The following is an 18,251-nucleotide window of genomic DNA, read 5'->3' on the forward strand; positions in this document are numbered from 1 at the left end:
CGCGGCACACTCACTGGTTGTGGTAGCCGAGCGGGTCGGAGATGCACAGCTCGGAAATGTCCATCAGTCCAGTTTGAGCATTCCCGGTTGGAGAGGAGAAAAAAAATAAGAAAAAGAAAGAAAGGGGGGGGGGGGGAATGAAAGAAAAAAAAGAACGAGAACTAAACTGCAGCGGCCGGGGAGGGCGGGGAACCCCGGGAACAGAAGCCGGACAGAGCCGGGTGGCGGGGCAGAGGCGGAGGGAGGCGGCGCCGCTCCGCTCTGCTCCCGCACCCGCGTGCGGACACACTGACGGCGGCAGGAGGCGGGCAGCGCGCAGGACACGGCCACGGGGGATTTCGCCGCCCCGAGCCCCGCTGTAGCTTTAACGCCGAGAGACGGATGAAGACGGCAGGGCGGCTATTGGCTCCCGCGCAGGGGCTGGGCTTGGAGCGTGGCTGGGGGAGGCACGGCCGGGGGGGCCGCCGGACACAGATCCGGCACTGCAGCGCGCCCGCCGGCACAGTGTGGGCCCGGTTCCCCCGGGATAGTCGGCGGGGCGTCCCGGACTAGAGCCGGAGGAGTTGGGGTGCAGTGCGGGCCGCAAGCCGAGCTGACCCTGGCACCGCAGCTGGAACGGCGGCGACGGCGGGAGCGCGTGTGACATGAATTAGCGGCTCCAGCCTGGTCCCACCACGGGAACGATCGCAGCGGCAGCGCACGCTCCTCTTCCCGCTTAACCATTAATCTGTTTCTCGTGGGCACGGCTGTAGAGTTTAGGGTTAAGGTGAAGGGTGCACCATGGGCTACTTATATGGGCAGGCCAGCAGGTGCCTGTCCACCCGCGAGCAGTCCCCAAGCCCATCACGACAGACCAGCGTGCCGTTCTGCACACGCCCGCCATAGGCACCGGTACACTCAGAGACACGCACTCTGCACGTGCGTAGACCCACATCTCACGCTGACAAAGCCTAACTGCTGTGCTCAGACACCCGCTTCCCCATACACACACAAACTAAGGCATGCAGAAAAGTGCCCGAGTCCCATTTCAAAGCAGAGTAATTCAGTGCAGCCTTTGAAACCACACCGGAATAAATCCCAGCAAGTGAGATCAGAATCAGATATTCAGGATAACAGCACATACTCCCAGGCACAGAACCCATAGATACAGACCCTCAGAAATCTTCACAGACATCAGAACTAGCACACACAACTGGCCGCACAAAAGACAATTTCAAAGCTCTGCATATGTCCTGGCTGCTGTTGGAGTCAGTGTGCTTTCACAATTCCCACTCACATTCCCATACTCATACAATTCCACTGCTTATCTACAGCAGCGTTTCAGTACCTGTCTGAAGATCCCTCTCCATATGAGCAGTTGAGCCTCTCAGGCACACGCAGTCTTACACAGGAAGCCTGACTCACAGAGCTGTCCTTACAGGGTCTAGCTGTCCACTGCTCAAATACGTTAAAATACCCTTAACAGTTAAACAAGACACAGAGGCCTTTTAAAAAGGAAAATAGACACAAACACATCTGGATAAAAGCTTCATTCTGTTATGTCAGGCAAACAAGAAGGAAAAAGTAGGAACTAAAAGGATATTTCTTAATACCACCCCCAGTTGAGGTTGATATTATATCAACCCTAATTTAAGGCAAGAATGTACACCACCAGGAGAAGGGCAGATTTGAGCTTTTCACATGAGATTGCATAGAAGGAAATGCAGTGTGGTGCAGCTATAAAGATGGCAATAAACACTAAGATCAGGCTAAAACTTTTCACACTATCAGTATTCTACAAATACTATCAGTATTTGTAGAAACTCAAGAGGATTCAAAAAAAGAAGAATGGCCAAATTGACATCCAGTATAAGCCATCCTTGCTTTATTGAAGTGTATCAGTGCAACTTGCTCACTACCTCCTCTACCTGAGATGCCATACAAACTGTGTGCCCCAGTGCATCCCCAGGCTGTGTCAGGACAAACTGTGATTCTGATCAACTATCCTTTAGACAGAACAGCTTAAAGATGTCAAAACAGGGGTGTTTTATGGTGAAAGATACACATGAAGATGGCAGAGAAATCACATTAGTTTGGAACAACAGGAGACAGAGCAAAGACTCATTCACAGTTTTAATGCAGCAGAATCTGATTTCTTGAATGTTGCAGGTGACATAGTTAAAACAGCTAATTAATACAAATGGAGAATAATACATACACCTTTGTTTACCTAAGTGATCAGCCCAGCAGAAACTGTAAGATGCTTTAACTGTTGAAGATAGAAGACGATCTTTTGTAGGGCCCAAGATTGTAAGCAAGGAATCTCACATTGACCACACTGTAAAACATCTGACCCAAGCAGAAGCAAGAAGGATAAAACCATCACCGGTGTGCTTCTAACAGAAATCTGAGGTCAGAGAGAGACTCACTGATGACCTAGCTGCCCACAGAAGAAGATTCCTGATGCACAGCAGAAAGAGGGGCTGTAAGAGGCAGACAGGGTCAGGGCCTGGACAGGCTACAGTTCAAGAGCAGCACATTTGCAGTGAACTGATTTTGATGGAAAACAATTTTCTCCAGAAAGAGGCACCCTGGCTGGATCCTGACTGTGCAAAGATTAACTCTGGTGTGGGCCCTTGGTGCATAGGAGACCATGGTGGCAACAGCCTGGCAGGCAGGTTCTGCTCAACCAATAGCCCATGTTTTCATTTTGCACTTCTATTTAGGCTGAGGTTAGGCAAGCAGGGAGCCATGTGATTGCTGGGCACAAGGTCCACAGGGCTGAATTAACTGATATAAACAGTACAATGGTGAGTTTGTACTCTGGAAATGGGCTGCTGCTGACAGAGGACTCCCTGGGTAAGGTGGGTATTTAGAGTGGTGCAGAAATGTAACATTAACCTCTTCTGACTCAGTGCAAATGGACAAATAAAGTTTCCTCTGCCTTGACAATAGCTGTGCAGAGGCCTGGCTCTTCCTTTCTGAGACAGATAGAAAGGAATAGCCTCTGCTCGATCTGCCAACCTGAATTTCCCAAGTAAGAGGACTGGAGTCCTGCAGGCTGATTGTGGGACTTCAGGAGCCTTCACCTTTTGAAAACCCCTTCACACACAGTGCTCACTGAGCTCTTCTCACAGTTTTTGCCAATTTCTCTTTCCCCCAAAGAATAAAGAAGGAAACACTGATCACAACATCCTTCTGATAGGTATAGTTTTTAAAAAAGTGCTAAGACTGCAAGATTAAGCTACTAGATCTCAAGCCCAAAACCTCAGTTTGGGTAAATACAAGGCAGAACTGCACATGTGACAGCAGCACTGGGTTGCCTTGTGAGCATGGTCTTTGTTTGCCGTCCTTACCAAATCCTGCCCTGAACTGCTGCTCTCTTATTGAGGGAGGGGCAACAGCAGTCCTGGCCACACCATCCATGGCCTCTGAGCAAAGCATATCCACAGCTGCTCCAGTGTTACCCACTGTGATAACTCTCATAAGGCAACCTCCGGCTTTTGAGGTTACCAGTTCTCCTCACACTCAATCAAGATGCAGAGCAACAACTTTCCATTATGAAATGATGGAAATGAGCATTAGCCTCAGACAGACCACAGCTGGAGTGTTATAGGCGATGGAACGTTAGGCAATATCAGTTCTTTGAGACATGCAATCCTACTCCCCAGAAAGCACTGAGAAGACATTTGCTGCCTCTTCCAAGAGATGACGGATAGAGACTTTCTTTGGAGACTTTCTCCCAATCCTTTAATGACTAATCTGTTGATAGATTAATTTTTTACTTTTTTAAACTTTTATCATGGCATAATGATCAACTTTCCAGCAAGCTGACTGACTGACTGACAGAAATTTCATTTTCTGTAATATAGGAGTAACCAGCAAATCATGCCAAGCAAACTTGATTTCACTTGTTGATAAGGCTAGGTTTTTTGTGAATAAGGAAAATGCAAGAGAGGGAGAGATCTAGTTACTTTGGAATTTTTTCCCTCTATGAAGGCCCTATTATTGTGTTCTCACAAGGAAGCCAGTGAAGTGGTATCTGCACGGGGCAGAAAATGTACATAGTAATTAGGAGACCTAAGATGGGCAGAAGGGGCTACTGTACACACATTCTTATCATGTCTGCAGAGGAAAGATGAGTTCAATGACAAGATAACTTTCCCAGCCTGTCTCCCTTAAGGAAACAGTTAGAGAGGGGTCACTGATAAATTTAAAAGACAACCCTTTCACACTTGAGGCCAATAGTATTGCTTGGATTTCACACAAGTCACTGTTGCATGCCCTGATCCCTCTGCTTTGCAAGGCTAGTGTAACCCTGAAAAAAAACTTAGGTCCCCTGAGCACAGGTCCATGAGCACTGGTAGGGTTTCACCACTCCCACATATATCCCCTTCCACAGCAAATAGCTATGCCAGATACAGACTTCATCCATGAGACCAAAACAGCCTTCTTTTTATTTTGGCTCTAGTCCATTTTCCCTTACTACGCCCAAACAAAACAGTTTGCTCTGGTCATCAAAGGCAATGTCTTGCTTTCTACTAAACTCCAATAGATTTCCTCCCTCACACACTCCCCCCGAAAAAAAATTAAAAAAAAATTGGGCTTAAGAACAATATGCTTCCATCTAAAAGGTATCACCACCATCACTGCTGAAGCTCAACATCTACTTAAGCAGGAAATAGTTTCTATGTTATAATTTTTATATAACTGCCTATCTGAATGCACTTCAAGCATTTCCTAGTACTTAAAACATGTTATAATTCTCAACCTATAGACTACCAAATGGTATCATAAAGAGGTTATGTGGCTTACCCCAGACCAATCTGCACAAATCTGTAGCAGAGCAAGAGTCTGAATACAAGTGTCTCAACCCTTCCTGTACTGCTTTGAATGAAAATTCTCTGTCACAATTAATTTCTGTGCTTGGATACAACAGGCTTAGAAGCTGTGAGATAACACAAACAGAGTCCCTACACTGCCAATGAAAAGTCAAGACTTAATAACCTGTATTTTTGTAAGGGCAGTGCTGTTTTGTGTCCTTCTATACCTGCTTCTGTCTTACTAGCAGGACTCTGTTCCAGAGTAGAATTCATTCCTGCTGAAATCTTAGGTGAACCTACACATGCAGATGCATACACGCACAAAGACAAACCAGGTGAAGTCACAGTAACTTTTGTAAAATTCAAAAGAAGGCATTACAGTAAGAGGCAGGCACAGAGTTATTTTACCAAATGGGAAAGAATAAAGACAATGGGAGGAGAGATAACATTTTCCAGATTTTGGAAGAACTTGAGGTAAGAAACATATAGAGACACAGGAGAAGAAATTATGTAGCTGGGATTATGCCTTCTTCTCCCTTTTGCATCATCAGCTAGCTGGGATATTTGATAGGAACTTCCATCCTCCTTGCCCAGAAATACTGCAGTGTATCTGCTTTCATGTTTTGCCAATCCTCAGCCAGTCTTTGCCTAACTCTTGTTTAACCGAGCAGTCAGAAACCTTCCTCAAAAAAAAAAAACAGGTAATTACAGAAGTAGATGGATCTCATAGACCTCTTCAGTGGAGAGCTGTGATTCGGTTACAGATTTTGACCTGTTGCTGATGTGTTTCCTGTAATGTATTACACTAACACTCAGTTGGGCTACTGTGGTTGAATGTGACCAATATATTGACTGGAAAGTGGTTTTATTCACACTGACAGCTACACGTCATTTACTAGTACATTCACTGCTACTTCCTGTCCTCATTCCAAATTGCAGCAAAGCAGAAAGGAATCCTTCCCTATCCATGATCCCAGGTATCCACAGAGCAGTAGCTGGCCTATTCACCTGCCTTCTTCCAGGAGGAAGGAAGGAACACAAGACATCAAGGAATCTTGGAAATATCTCTGCTTAGCTGTCACCAGTCCTCCAGCATGAGGCATCACAAGCATGCCTTTCCCAGTATGGTGGTTCATCCTTTCACATGGGACATGAATTCAAACAGCATCTTTCCACTTTTAGCTTTCCTACTTCAGTGCACTAGCTTCAAGTCTTGTACTGCAAAAGGCCAAGGAGGGAGCTCAGAAAAAGAGGGGATGCTTGTTCATTTCTCTAATTTGGGAAGATGATTTGCTGTTTTTCTCTCTAAGTCCATGCATTTTCAGGACCCTGATATTCACAGTACCAGCATATTCACTAAACTGATCAAAAGAAGTATCTGTCTTGTCATTACAAATAAGTTACTGTTATGCTGCAAGCACAGAATTAAAACATTTTTGACATGTGCAGTTTGAACACTATGACATGACAAAAAACAGTGCATAAGTGTGTAATTTCTTCTTAGCCGTGTTGTTTGAATAGGTAATAGAGTCCTCCAGCAAAGTGATGTAGGCAATTAAAGAAGCAAAGCAGTGAAAGGACTTTTTCATGTAGGGTATAAGGGATGAAGAAAGCAAGGATTAAAGACCATCCTTTCTCTTCAGGAACCTCCATCTGGCTTCATCTGGGCACAGTCAATAGAAGACTTATTGACTTCACTGGGTCAGCCAGGCCAAATCAGAGGAGCTCACCGACAGTGGATCTATGCAAAAGTATTTAACAGTGAGATGAATCTGCAGGTCCCAAGTAACATCAGGAAACCTGATGCACAACAGTCTGGAAAAAGCAGAGATCATCTGATGATCAGGACTGCTCTCCTGGTCACCTTCTCCAGCCTCAGAATATTCCAGTTTCTAACAGTAAGGGGCTATAGGTTTTGGCTAGTGTCAGACCTCTAGAGCTGGCTTCATTCTGACACACTGTTATCAGCAGAACAACTGCAAGTCTCCTCTGCTCTGCATCTCCAAACAGTTAAATACATGACCATTTTGAAAATTTGGTCTCTACTAATTTCAGTGCTTGGACAACACCACAGATTTTTTTTCACAACTCCCTCTTGTATTTATTTGTTATTTGAACTACATTTATTTCACTTTCCGGACAAGAGCAAATTGTAATGACAGATTATCTGATTAGACAGCTTTGCCAGAAAGCCCTATCCCAAGTTTCTTAATACACTTTTAACTTCTGAGTTCCATCAACTGTATCACATTCAGACACCTGCAGTAAAACACATTAGGAAGTCATTGCTCAGTCTACAAGTCATTAACATTCAAACACTATGCCTACAGATCACGAATGATCGTGGTTTTGCAGTACTTTTTCAAACAAGAAATTGAAAAAGAAAAGCAATCCTTGCCTATACAACAAAACCTCATTTAGAAGAGGCAGGGCAACTCAGGACCATATAAGCACATCTGCATTAGCTATACAGTGTATGCACATACGGTATCAAGAGGGTAGCCAGTCACAAGGAGATGGATGCTGGTTACCAGAAAAGAAGCTTTTCTATGTAAAGAGAAGGACAAGCTTCACTAGCTCAGTCCTCCTTCTGTTATGCAGCACTGTGTACTCCAAAAGATAGCAATTTCTCTCATGTGGAATATGCATCACTGGATTTCAGAAAAAAATACCTTCATCCTTTAAAGTCACATGTTGCCAGCTTCACCAGTCCTGTGGCAGCATTAGAAAAGATTACTTTGAGTACCATTGTAAAGGCAAACTCAAATCTCGGTCCCATGGGGTCTGAGGGTGACTTTGGTGCTGCAGCCTCCTAGCAACAGGTCCCTTTGGTCTCCACAGAGCTTACAAAGTAAACTCCAGTTTTGGTCTTTTGCTCATCAGGTGTTCATTCAACACCTTTATTTTAGCAATGATCAAAGATTACTATTGCCTCCCCAGTCTGCTCCTCTGGTGAACATACCCATCTTCCATTAAATATTTACAGTCAGTTGAACTCAGTAATACTCAACTAACCTTCTAGATCTTACCCCTCAACATTTCGCAGTATTTCATAACTCATGTAGTCGGCAACTCAGCAAAGAGTAGGCCTTTATGATACAACTTTCAGAAGTTACTGCTATCAGATTCAATGTGGGAACCACACAGTCTGGGGACAGCACTGCTCCTTGTTAAAACCACTGCTTTTTCAGAGTACCAAGAAGTTAGAAGCAGGACAGGAGGAAGATGGTCGGAGAGAGACTGCCACTGCTTAACATAAAGAGGTCTGCCAAACAGTAAATAACATAGCACCCAGGAGGGCCCTACCTTGCTTGTGAGGGGGAAGGTACCAGGCAAATCTACCTTGAGAGACCACTTTGCTTCCAGGGATTCATTTCAAGAGGAGAGTTATTAAACTCCTTGGTCAAGCAGGATGTTTAAAACAAACAAAAAAGGTAGGCAATTAACCCTGATTAGCCAGCAATCGTTTGGTTTGAAGCAGCCTATTTAGCATTATAGCCATACGAATGGCATTTGCATTCCATCCAGCTAGACTAGTGCCTCTACTGAAGGCACTACGAGACCCTCATTGGCCTGCAGCACAAGCCTGTACTAGGACACATCATATAGAATACCTGATCAGCACTGCAAGGATGTTCAAAAAATGCCTTGCATGTCCTACTGCCCAGCAAGTATGTTCTGCGTGAGGAAGCAGTACTTCCAGAAATACAGAATACTTCTGCATAGACAAACCTAGATGACACCTATCAGATGAGCAATAAATATCTCCAGGGTTGCACTAAGAAACAAAGCAAGCACCTTTAGATTTAGCTATATATTTGCTATGTAGAGACCACTTTTATTTTAGCTACTACAGTCCCTCTCTACAAAGTACAAGTACACCAATATAAGCCCTAAATATCTGGCAAGCTGTCAAGTGCCCATTAATGTGATGCCATTAGGTCAGCTGAACAGACACGTGAGAACCTACATTCCTAACTTATGTTCCCAAATGTTTACCTACACACGGAGGGGCAAAGGGTAAGCAAGCATTTAGGTGTCACAGTGATTAGCACTCCCAATAGTAAAAGAGACCCCAAAAGTTCTGTGTCTTAGAGTGGTGTAAGAGTTATTAGAGGTCTGTAGGATGTCCATGAGCATCACATGTGTCCAGTGCTCTCAAGCAATGCTAGCTGCAGTACCCTGGGAGATGCCCTGTAGAGCTTTGTTAAAATAAGGCATGGGGCAGCTTGGTAGAACCTGTAAACTGTAGTTTCACCTCACTGCTATACTATTTCACCTCAGCCAAAACTATTGAAACACCACGTAAACAGTCCCCAAAACCATCTTGCTAAAGGAAGAAATTTTTCTTCCAAAAATAGCAGGAGAAGCTCGGTCATCAGATGAGGGTGAAATTGGTTTAAAAGCCATTAAGAAAGCAACCTAGGCATTCAGGAGCAATCACAGCTGCTTGGACTGATCAGGAGAGACAGAAGGAATTACTTATTTATGGACTTCCTGCTCTCCCTGAGCGGGTGTCTCCACTAGGGAAGCTTTAAGAGGAGTAGGGGGCAGGAGGAAGGTGCTGCTTGGAATCCTCCAGAGGTTTTCCTGGCCTAGGCCTCAGGAGAATTAAAAACAGTTCATGCCCAAAGAATCCATAAGCCACCAACTTCTCTTTCTCAGAGCAGGAAAAGCTAGAAGGAGCATCGCACAGGTCTCTGCTGGGATAGAGCACACAGAGAGCCCACAGCTCCCAGGTTGCCATGCAAGCTTTTCACAGCTTACAGTAAGATCCCTCCAGAGCAATAGTGCTTGAGTACACAGCCGTTTCTCTCTTCTTGTGGTTCAGCTGCTTCCCTTTAAACACAGATCAAGTGTCTCTAGGGACTCAGCAAGCATTTAACAGACCTGCCTGATGGAAGGACCTCCAATGAGAAAAGCAAGACCTGAAACTCCCAATAGACATTCTCAATCCAGTCCACAGCTGATAAAGCAACCCTGAAGTTACATGCAGATCCTAACTGCACAGAAAGCACATCAGTCTAGTCTGTATCCAAACCTCATCCAAACATCCTAAATTTAAGGGGGAGGGAAGGACTAACAGATTAAACAGGAGAAGTATACGAATTTTAAAAGTCAGCATGGAAATACAGAATTCTTGATACTGTATGAAGAATTCCTTTTCAAGATATAGTACTGTCTTTGCTGATGCAATTTCTTATTGTTTCCCCAAACTGGAGGATAAAGAGGAGTTATTCCCTAAAATCACAGTGTTCCATTCAGTGTTCAGAGTTGACCCTTCACCACTAGCTAAAAAAGAGTTGCAGAGACAGATCTGGCATCTACCCTCTTGTTCTGGCTCTGGTCAGAGGACCACACAAGGGAACTTGAAAACTACCAACCACCACTAGAATTTGTTACTGAAAGATGCTGCAGAAGAGTAGCATTACAAAAGGGTCACTGATGGAGACTGAACAGATAATGTGAGTGGTACAGGTTGCACTCTGTCAATTTGTGTCTGCCTGCAATTCATTACTGATGAGATGCCAGAGATTGAGATGAAAAGGGCAGGAGCAGACAGCAAACTACTGCTTTAAACATCTCATTCAACATTCCCAGTTTTTTCTTGTTCTATCTCTGTCCGTGTATCTTGCATTACTCCCCAGCAATTCTTTCTCATTTCTAGTCTCAAATCAGTATGCTGTTTTGTGCCATTGAAGCTACCGTAAAACCAGTTGTGGCAGCAAAATAACTCATTAATGCATAAAGTGCTTTGGGAAACCTTTGAAAAGGACAGGACTGAAGAACAAAAAGTATCATCTTTGTCAAGGTTAGTGATCCACAATAGCCTTAATATCAAAAAGGCACAAAGTCTAACCACAAGAGTTTCGGCGAGCCTCAACTTAGACTGCCGCCTCCTTAGTCTGCTCCTACCCACACATAACTAAGTGATTTCTGCTAATTGTAAATATATGAAAACACGTTTGTTCTCGCAGTCTGTGGTCCTCCAAACAAAGGTCTTATTTGGTCTCTCAAAGGAACCCTCCTTTGCTGCCCATTCAGAGACAGGTTACATTTTTAGGGTTTGCTTAACCTTTGTTTCCCACTATGTGAAGAATTATTAAACTTAACTACTAAGCCCTGGCAGGTGACTGCTCTAGAGAGGGCTGCATCCCCCAGGGAACTAGAACACAGAAAACCCATGGCTCTCTGGGGAGCTGTTCTGCTTTGACCCACTGACTTGTGGCTTGAAAATCACAGAATCATAGAGTAGTTAGGGTTGGAAAGGACCTCAAGATCATCTAGTTCCAACCCCCTGCCATGGGCAGGGACACCTCACACTAAACCACATCACCCAAGGCTCTGTCCAACCTGGCCTTGAACACTGCCAGGATTGGAGCATTCACAGCCTCCCTGGGCAGCCCATTCCAGTGCCTCACCACCCTTACAGTAAAGAACTTCCTCCTTATATCCAATCTAAACTTCCCCTGTTTAAGTTTGAACCCATTACCCCTTGTCCTATCACTACAGTCCCTAGTGAAAAGTCCCTCCCCAGCATCCTTATAGGCCCCCTTCAGATACTGGAAGGCTGCTGTGGGGTCTCCACGCAGCCTTCTCTTCTCCAGGCTGAACAGCCCCAACTTTCTCAGCCTGTCTTCATATAGGAGGTGCTCCAGTCCCCTGATCATCCTTGTGGCCCTCCTCTGGACTTGTGCCAACAGTTCCATGTCCTTTTTATGTTGAGGACACCAAAACTGTGCACACTACTCCAAGTGAGATCTCACGAGAACAGACTAGAGGGGCAGGATCACCTCTTTCGACCTGCTGGTCACGCTCCTTTTGATGCAGCCCAGGATACGGTCGGCTTTCTGGACTGCAAGCACACACTGAAGCCAGCTCATGTTCATTTTTTCATCGACCAACACCCCCAAGTCCTTCTCCCCAGGGCTTCTCTGAATCTCTTCTCTGCCCAATCTGTAGGTGTGCCTGGGATTGCTCCAACCCAGGTGTAGGACCTTGCAGGGCCAAACCAAATATAGTGCTAATTCATAAGTGCTGGGTTATTCATTGTGTTCTTTAACACACATTGTTTGGGAAATTCAATTCATCCGTTAATTTGTTAAATACAATGCTTTAGGTTCTAAAATCCTCTGAAGTCTGCAGTGTCCTTTACCCCTTCATGCTCATTTGACTTTTTTATTTCCCTTCCAACTTGCCAAAAGAAAAAAAAAAAAGTCCATTTTGATTCTGTTCCCGGCCAGTCGACCTTGCTTTCAGAGGCTGGCACACCAACTTCCCCCACTGCAATGGTCAAGTTACAAAAACATAAAGAGAACATTTGCTTCCTTGTGAATCGCTTCCCATTGAGATTTTTCAGTCACAATAATTTCTGTAACATGTTCTCTGCTTTCACAGCGTCAGTTTTGCAGAAATACAAGTGCTTTACCTGCACCTATTTAAATGCATTTGACAGCCAGGAGGAGGCTTCTTTTTCCCACGAAGGCAAGTTCAGGCCTCTGCACAGATACCAAATGCCTTCGTACTGCTGCAATCATAGGTGTTCCCCAATGGCATTTGGTATTAGTGATGCCCAGTGTTCACCTCCTCTCCTCAAGGCTTTCTTTGCATGAGAATGTTGCTGCAGTATAATTCAAGGTACAATTTGAAATAGATTAACTGAAGCTGGTGCAAAAGGCACTAATTAGTATTGAAACCAAACCTGTTTAGGCATCTAATGAGCAAAAATGAAGCATCCTCAAACTGGCAGGAGAGCATCCACAGTTTGAATTTTCACTAGTTTAAATAGATTGTTTTAAAATTGATGATACTTGAAGTGCACACCTTCCCTGCATAGAAAAGGTCTTCTCTGGACTGAAGAAACAGCAGCACTTGTAAAATAAATGACTGCCTGTGCAAGGGTGCAACAGCCATTAATGACTACCACAGAGCGTCAGGGAGAAGGGGATGAGGAAATAGGCTCAGTTGCTTGCACACAGCTTGTTAGGAAATACTGTATTCAAATTGACTAGCAACAAGCAGCCAGGAAAAGGCATCCAGAAGTGACAGCCAACTAACAGAAGTTTCAGGGGCATTCCGATATACTCTAGATCCTTCCTTGACTGGAAACCATAAGGGGGAAAAAAACCCACCTGTGGGTTTTCTGACATTTTCTGACACTCATACAGCATGCAGTATGAGCATTACTTAGGGGTGCAGGTCTCTCAGCCAGCAGAGGATGCAGATTAGTTACTGTAAAGTGAACACTGCACAGAGCAAGGATGAACGTCTTGCAGCACTCCTGCCCTACATCCGTACCACCCATGGCAGCCCACAGAGCCTGGCTAACAAGAAAACCCTCTTGGAAGATGCAGCAGCCTTTGTGGGAGGCTGGAGCCGGAATCCACTCATGTCAAGCAGCTCTGCGGACCAGGATGTGACTGTGGCTGGTGAAACATGTTAGCTAATGAAGATTGAGTCAGGCAGGCAGAGACGATCCCCTCAGCCTGTTAATCCACTTAGGGAAGGAGAAGGGAAACCTGAGCTGAATTCCTGTGTCCCCTGCAAGGGACTGTACCATGCTGTCTTTAGCATCTAGGCAGAGCAAAGTCAACCACAGCTGAACTGGGGAGAGTTCTGAGTGCAAGACTAGTGCTTTTGGGAGAAAAAGAGTAGGAGCAGAGGCAGGGAACAGCAGTCCCCAAGAAGAAAGCCAGGGTTGGATGTTGTGTCTGCTGAGAAATAATGAAGCAAATTAAAGTTTACTTGCCTTCTCACCAGAAGAAAGCAAGAAGGGGCTTAATGAGAGCTTTTCTGCACAACAGCAGGGCAGGGAGAACACACACACTTTGCATGCTTTTCACAGGGCAAAAAGGCTTGCCATGAGGTCAACTGGAATTCCTGGGTTAGAAAGTCAGAGACAGAGTTTACACCTCAAACACCCATTCCAGCGCTGAAAGAGCCAGCACCGACTCCCGCCCAGTTTAACTGTCAGTTTGCGATCATGATGGGTGCCAATCCCAGGAAATGTCAGATTATCCTTAACCACTAGAGGGTGCTCCCCATCTCAAAGACGGAGTCAATGTCACAGATGCACCCAGACAGGTAGAGGGGCCTTTATTTCCAGCAATCGTGGAATCTGAGCAAAGGAATTACGAAATTAATAATAAATAATAATTAACAAATCTGATCCTCTCCCTCACCGATGCTTCCCCATCCCTTCTGGCTGGGCAAGGTAAGGTCCTCTGACCCATTTGTCCTCTGCATCATGCTCAGTCAAGGTGATATTTCTCACATTAGAGATTAAATCACTTTTATTCTTTTCCCCTACACTGTGTATCCAGAGCAGCAAATAAACATTTTTCCATTTGCCAGGCCTGTATATAAAGAGCAAGACTCTGACTTGTCTGCCCCTGAGCACAATTAGGATCACACGCAGTTTCTGCCGTGCCAAGGCCTGACCTACTGCTGCATTACCACAACAGTGTGGGGGCCGCTAGCCCATATGTTCACTTTAATTTTCCCCACTCTGTCCTAACACAACTTTCCAGAGAGCAGAGTGCCTGTTGTGCAGAGATGCCTCAGGATGGTGTTTTCAAAACATCAGTTTTGGGGTAGTAACACTACCTGTCAATAGGACACCTGTAGGGAAAGACTGTTCACTTTGGTAATGCAGTGCTCCCACAGCCTCTGTCATCAAAGGGAAGCAGAGGCGTGCAACTCAGGTTGCACACTCAGGAGCTGTGCACCTGGCAACACGCCACCTTGTGCCTCAGCTTCCCATTTGTATAGGTTAGAAGTAATACCCCAGAGTTGCATCACATGTAAAGAACAGAGCAGTTAGGATTAAATCATAATGGTTATATTGCACCCTGAGATTCAGAAAAGAATGAGTTTAAAGCATGCCAAGTAAGATCAGGCGCCTATGCAAAATAGACTAGCTCTGCTGACGTGTCTGGCATAACATCTGTTTGTCCCAGCCCCAGCTTACTTTGATAGTCCAGGTCTGCATATCCCATGGGGAAACCAGCTCTCATTGATGGCTGCCACCCAGCACACGTGCTGCATCTTGCTGTCTGAACAAGAACAGATTGTTGTATTTTTTTAATTGCTCCTTCCTCTCTCCTTTGGCCAGTAGTGCCAGGTCTTGCCCAAGGGGATTTTTGTCAGAGTTCCTGCTCTTGGGTACCCTGGCATCACTTTTTCTTCTGTCCTCTTTAAACCATGCAATACATTTGTCTGAAGAAAATGTTAAATTGAGCAATTAAACCACTGAACAAAGGACACTTAGTCTCTTACACAGGTTGAAATGTGTTCGATAGGTTTGGATTACTTAATTTCCAGAACAAACCATTATCTGCAGCAAATGTGGGAGCCAGTGCTTTCCTAGTCATCAACTGGCCAACAGTCATCCTTGAGGGAAGCACCACATTATACTGTCTAAATAGGCCAATTAATACACCTCGTATGTGAGATTGTGAATGGCGAAGAGGAAAATACAAGAGGAAAATATTTTACGGTATGTTTCTTAGACATTTGCAACAAACAATTCTACTTCCTACAAACAATATGTCAGGGGTATGTGTCACAGCTCCACTTCTTGAGCTATTCATAACATTCTGCCTTGGAATTATAGCAAATACCAGGTACGCTTTGGGAAAGTTAACCAGCATTTGCACCCTCACCATCCCAGCACCATTTTCAACTTTTCAACTTGATGGGTTTTAACACTACTCCATTACCATTACACTCATTATATATTTATTCCTAAACATGCACATAATCAGTCATCAAAAATGTGGTTATTTAGAATTAGATATTTTGACCACTACATTTCTGCATACTTTTGCTAGGAGCTTAAACTTTGCCATTCTTCCTCCACCCATTTACAGCAAAGACTTTTAAAGTCATTTCGTAGCCCTAGTGACATTCTCCTCTCTTGCATATTGCTGTATGGGAAAATTACTGTGGTTTTTATTGTTTTCATTACTGCTAGCAGGTTGTAAGTTCTCAAATATCCCCAATTCCTTCATTGTTATGAACAGCAACATCCAGGCACCAGTTCTGCTCACGATGGCAAATTTCAGGGTCATCTCTCACTCACAGCAATCTGCACCTCAGTGGAGATTACAGCTTCTGGAATACATAAGATGAGCAGGTTTTGACTACCTGCAATTAGTTGATCTGCAACTACATGAAATGGCAACACTTAATCCAAATGGAGAGGCTGGGACAACACCATCTTACAGCAGATAAATCTGCGAAGCATGACAGGACCCGTGAAACAAAGACAAACAAAAAAACTGTATGTTAAATGGGACAGACTACAAATGAAGTCAAGAATTAGGAAATGCCACAGTTGTGTTTACTTGTGAGAAATACTCTTAGCTCTCATGTACATATGCATTATTTTATAGCCCTTAATTACATGATCATATTTTTCCACAGTACCCCATCTCACACTGCACTTAGAACGGATTGTTCCCACGTAATGAGCAGCTAGTTGAGATGCTGGTTTCTGTTCATTGTTCAGTGTGTGGCCCCAGGCCTTATTTACTGCGTATTATTCAAACCTGACTCTACAGATTTATTCATTTCCTTATGTGTTTTTCTATAGGCTTATCATTACATTGTCCAAGAGCTTCACCAGCCCAAGATCATTTATTTTCATACTCCTCTATGAGGGGAGGGTGTATTTTTATTCCTATTTTACAGGTGAATGACTGAAGACTGTATTAAAAGGCATTTGCCAACTCTGGGTGCCCATTCTGAGACACCAGCAGCCTGAATGATCTGTGCTTGTATAGAACTTTGGATTCAGTGGATTCCTGTTCATTTGCAGCTGTATGCACTCAGTGTTTCTGTAAAGCAGGTCCTTTGGGATCTAAAAGGTTCCCTATAAAATAAGGAACACACAAACAACCACTGGCATAACAGCTGCTTTAAGAACCCTGAAACCTATCATACAGAAATGATCACAGAAAAAAAGTCAACTGGCAGGTTAGAATTTCACTGCTTCAGCTATAAAAGCTTCCCTTTCTCTTCTGCAATCCCCTTGTCTTACTCAGTACACACCTGACAAATGAGGCAGGGGTCCTACAGATGGTCTTTTTCATTGTGCAACTCTGATTTATCTCAGAGCATGTCCATCGTATGCAGTGAATGAGGCAGGGGTCCTGTGGAAGAAACAGCACACAGTGACATAGCTAAAACATAGTTGTGTAAGACACACAGCTGGCTAGACAGAAGTGCACACAGAGGATAACTGGTCTTTCCCCAGTTTCCAGTTCTTGTATAAGCACCCTTCAAAGTACCCTTTTCACAGAGGTTGTTGTTCCTTTTGCAGTGAACAAACTCCCTCATAATGTATCACAAGGACACTTTGGTGGATTATCAGAAGAGATGAATTTATCACATGGACCACTACAACCAAAGTAGTGGAGTAAATGGCTGCAAGGGTAACTTAACTTCCTTTGTAAAGATTAACATGAGGAGCATGAAACACTGGGTGAATTTCAGACACCAGTGACAGCTGAAGAATAACAATACAGAGGCTCTTCCAACAATTCAATCCAAGTCATGCCTCTTGCTCTCTTCTCTCCAGACCAATACAGCCCACTTCCTTCTCTTCACTGCCTTTACCTTCTCACCCCAACCTTTTCCTTTGCTCTCATCTCACTCCTCCAGACACCACTCTCCCAAACTCCACAGTCCAGGCTCCTTGTTCAACAGCTGTTGAACTTTTTTGCCCACCTCCCCTTGACTTGTCTTTCCATTACTGTTTTGTTGCCCCACTTATTGACACTACCTCTGTTATGGCACAGCCCCTGCTGTCCCTGCAGCCTGGCTCCAGAACAGAAGCTGATTTAGAGCTTTGCAAAGAGGAATCCTCTTGATTTGTTTTTAAATGGAAGGTGGGCATAATTCAAGAATATGGCATACTCTCTACTTTAAAAAAAAAAAAAAAAGTTGGTTTTGATAAAGATTTCCACAAAACAAGTCTATCAAAGGCATACAAAATATTTACAGCAATGATTAAAGCTTGGCAGTGGTATGAACTAGAACTAAACTTCACAGGAAGCACTAGTAAAAAATGATGGTGCTACTAGACCATTGTACATGGCAGTGAAAATGAAGACAAAAATTAAAGAACTTGGTTAAGCAAAAAAGCTGCTACTGCCATCTCTTTCAAGACTTACTACGGTTGGGTACATTAGCATTTGGATGTCAGGCCTTTCAAGGAAAGTGCAGTGCTTGTACTCCTTTGAACACTCTCCTGGTAGCTTATAGATGCCAGTGCTTATCTGATGTATGCACCTGCACTCATCTCAAGTCTGCATCAGCTGGATGCATGATCAGATACATCTTAACATTTCACAGAGTCACAGAAAATAGGGCTAGGACCAGGCCAGGTGGTTGGTGCATCACTACATCCCAACAGAGGATCAGCTATAGCAGCATTTTTTTTGA

At 44.2% G+C, this 18,251-nt stretch overlaps 1 protein-coding gene across 8 annotated transcripts in view; it reads right to left on the reverse strand.

The window, feature by feature from the left end:
• The window catches only part of ESRRB (estrogen related receptor beta), a 139,238-nt gene that overhangs the window by 84,855 nt on the left and 36,132 nt on the right, over positions 1 to 18,251 (reverse strand). For 3 of the 8 annotated variants that reach the window (XM_065686039.1, XM_065686040.1, XM_065686035.1), the window contains one exon: positions 16,857 to 16,957. The exons of 2 other annotated variants lie outside the window; for them this stretch is intronic. In XM_065686039.1, the coding sequence (XP_065542111.1) occupies positions 16,857 to 16,897 (41 nt within the window). In that variant the 5' untranslated portion in view covers positions 16,898 to 16,957. Of the gene's footprint in view, positions 1 to 14; positions 283 to 14,772; positions 15,918 to 16,856; positions 17,046 to 18,251 lie in introns of those variants that run through there. 3 more of the 8 variants (XM_065686036.1, XM_065686037.1, XM_065686038.1) reach the window with 3 other exon arrangements.

This window comes from Lathamus discolor, chromosome 6, assembly GCF_037157495.1.
Source record: "Lathamus discolor isolate bLatDis1 chromosome 6, bLatDis1.hap1, whole genome shotgun sequence".
NCBI classification, from domain to species: Eukaryota; Metazoa; Chordata; class Aves; order Psittaciformes; family Psittacidae; genus Lathamus; species Lathamus discolor.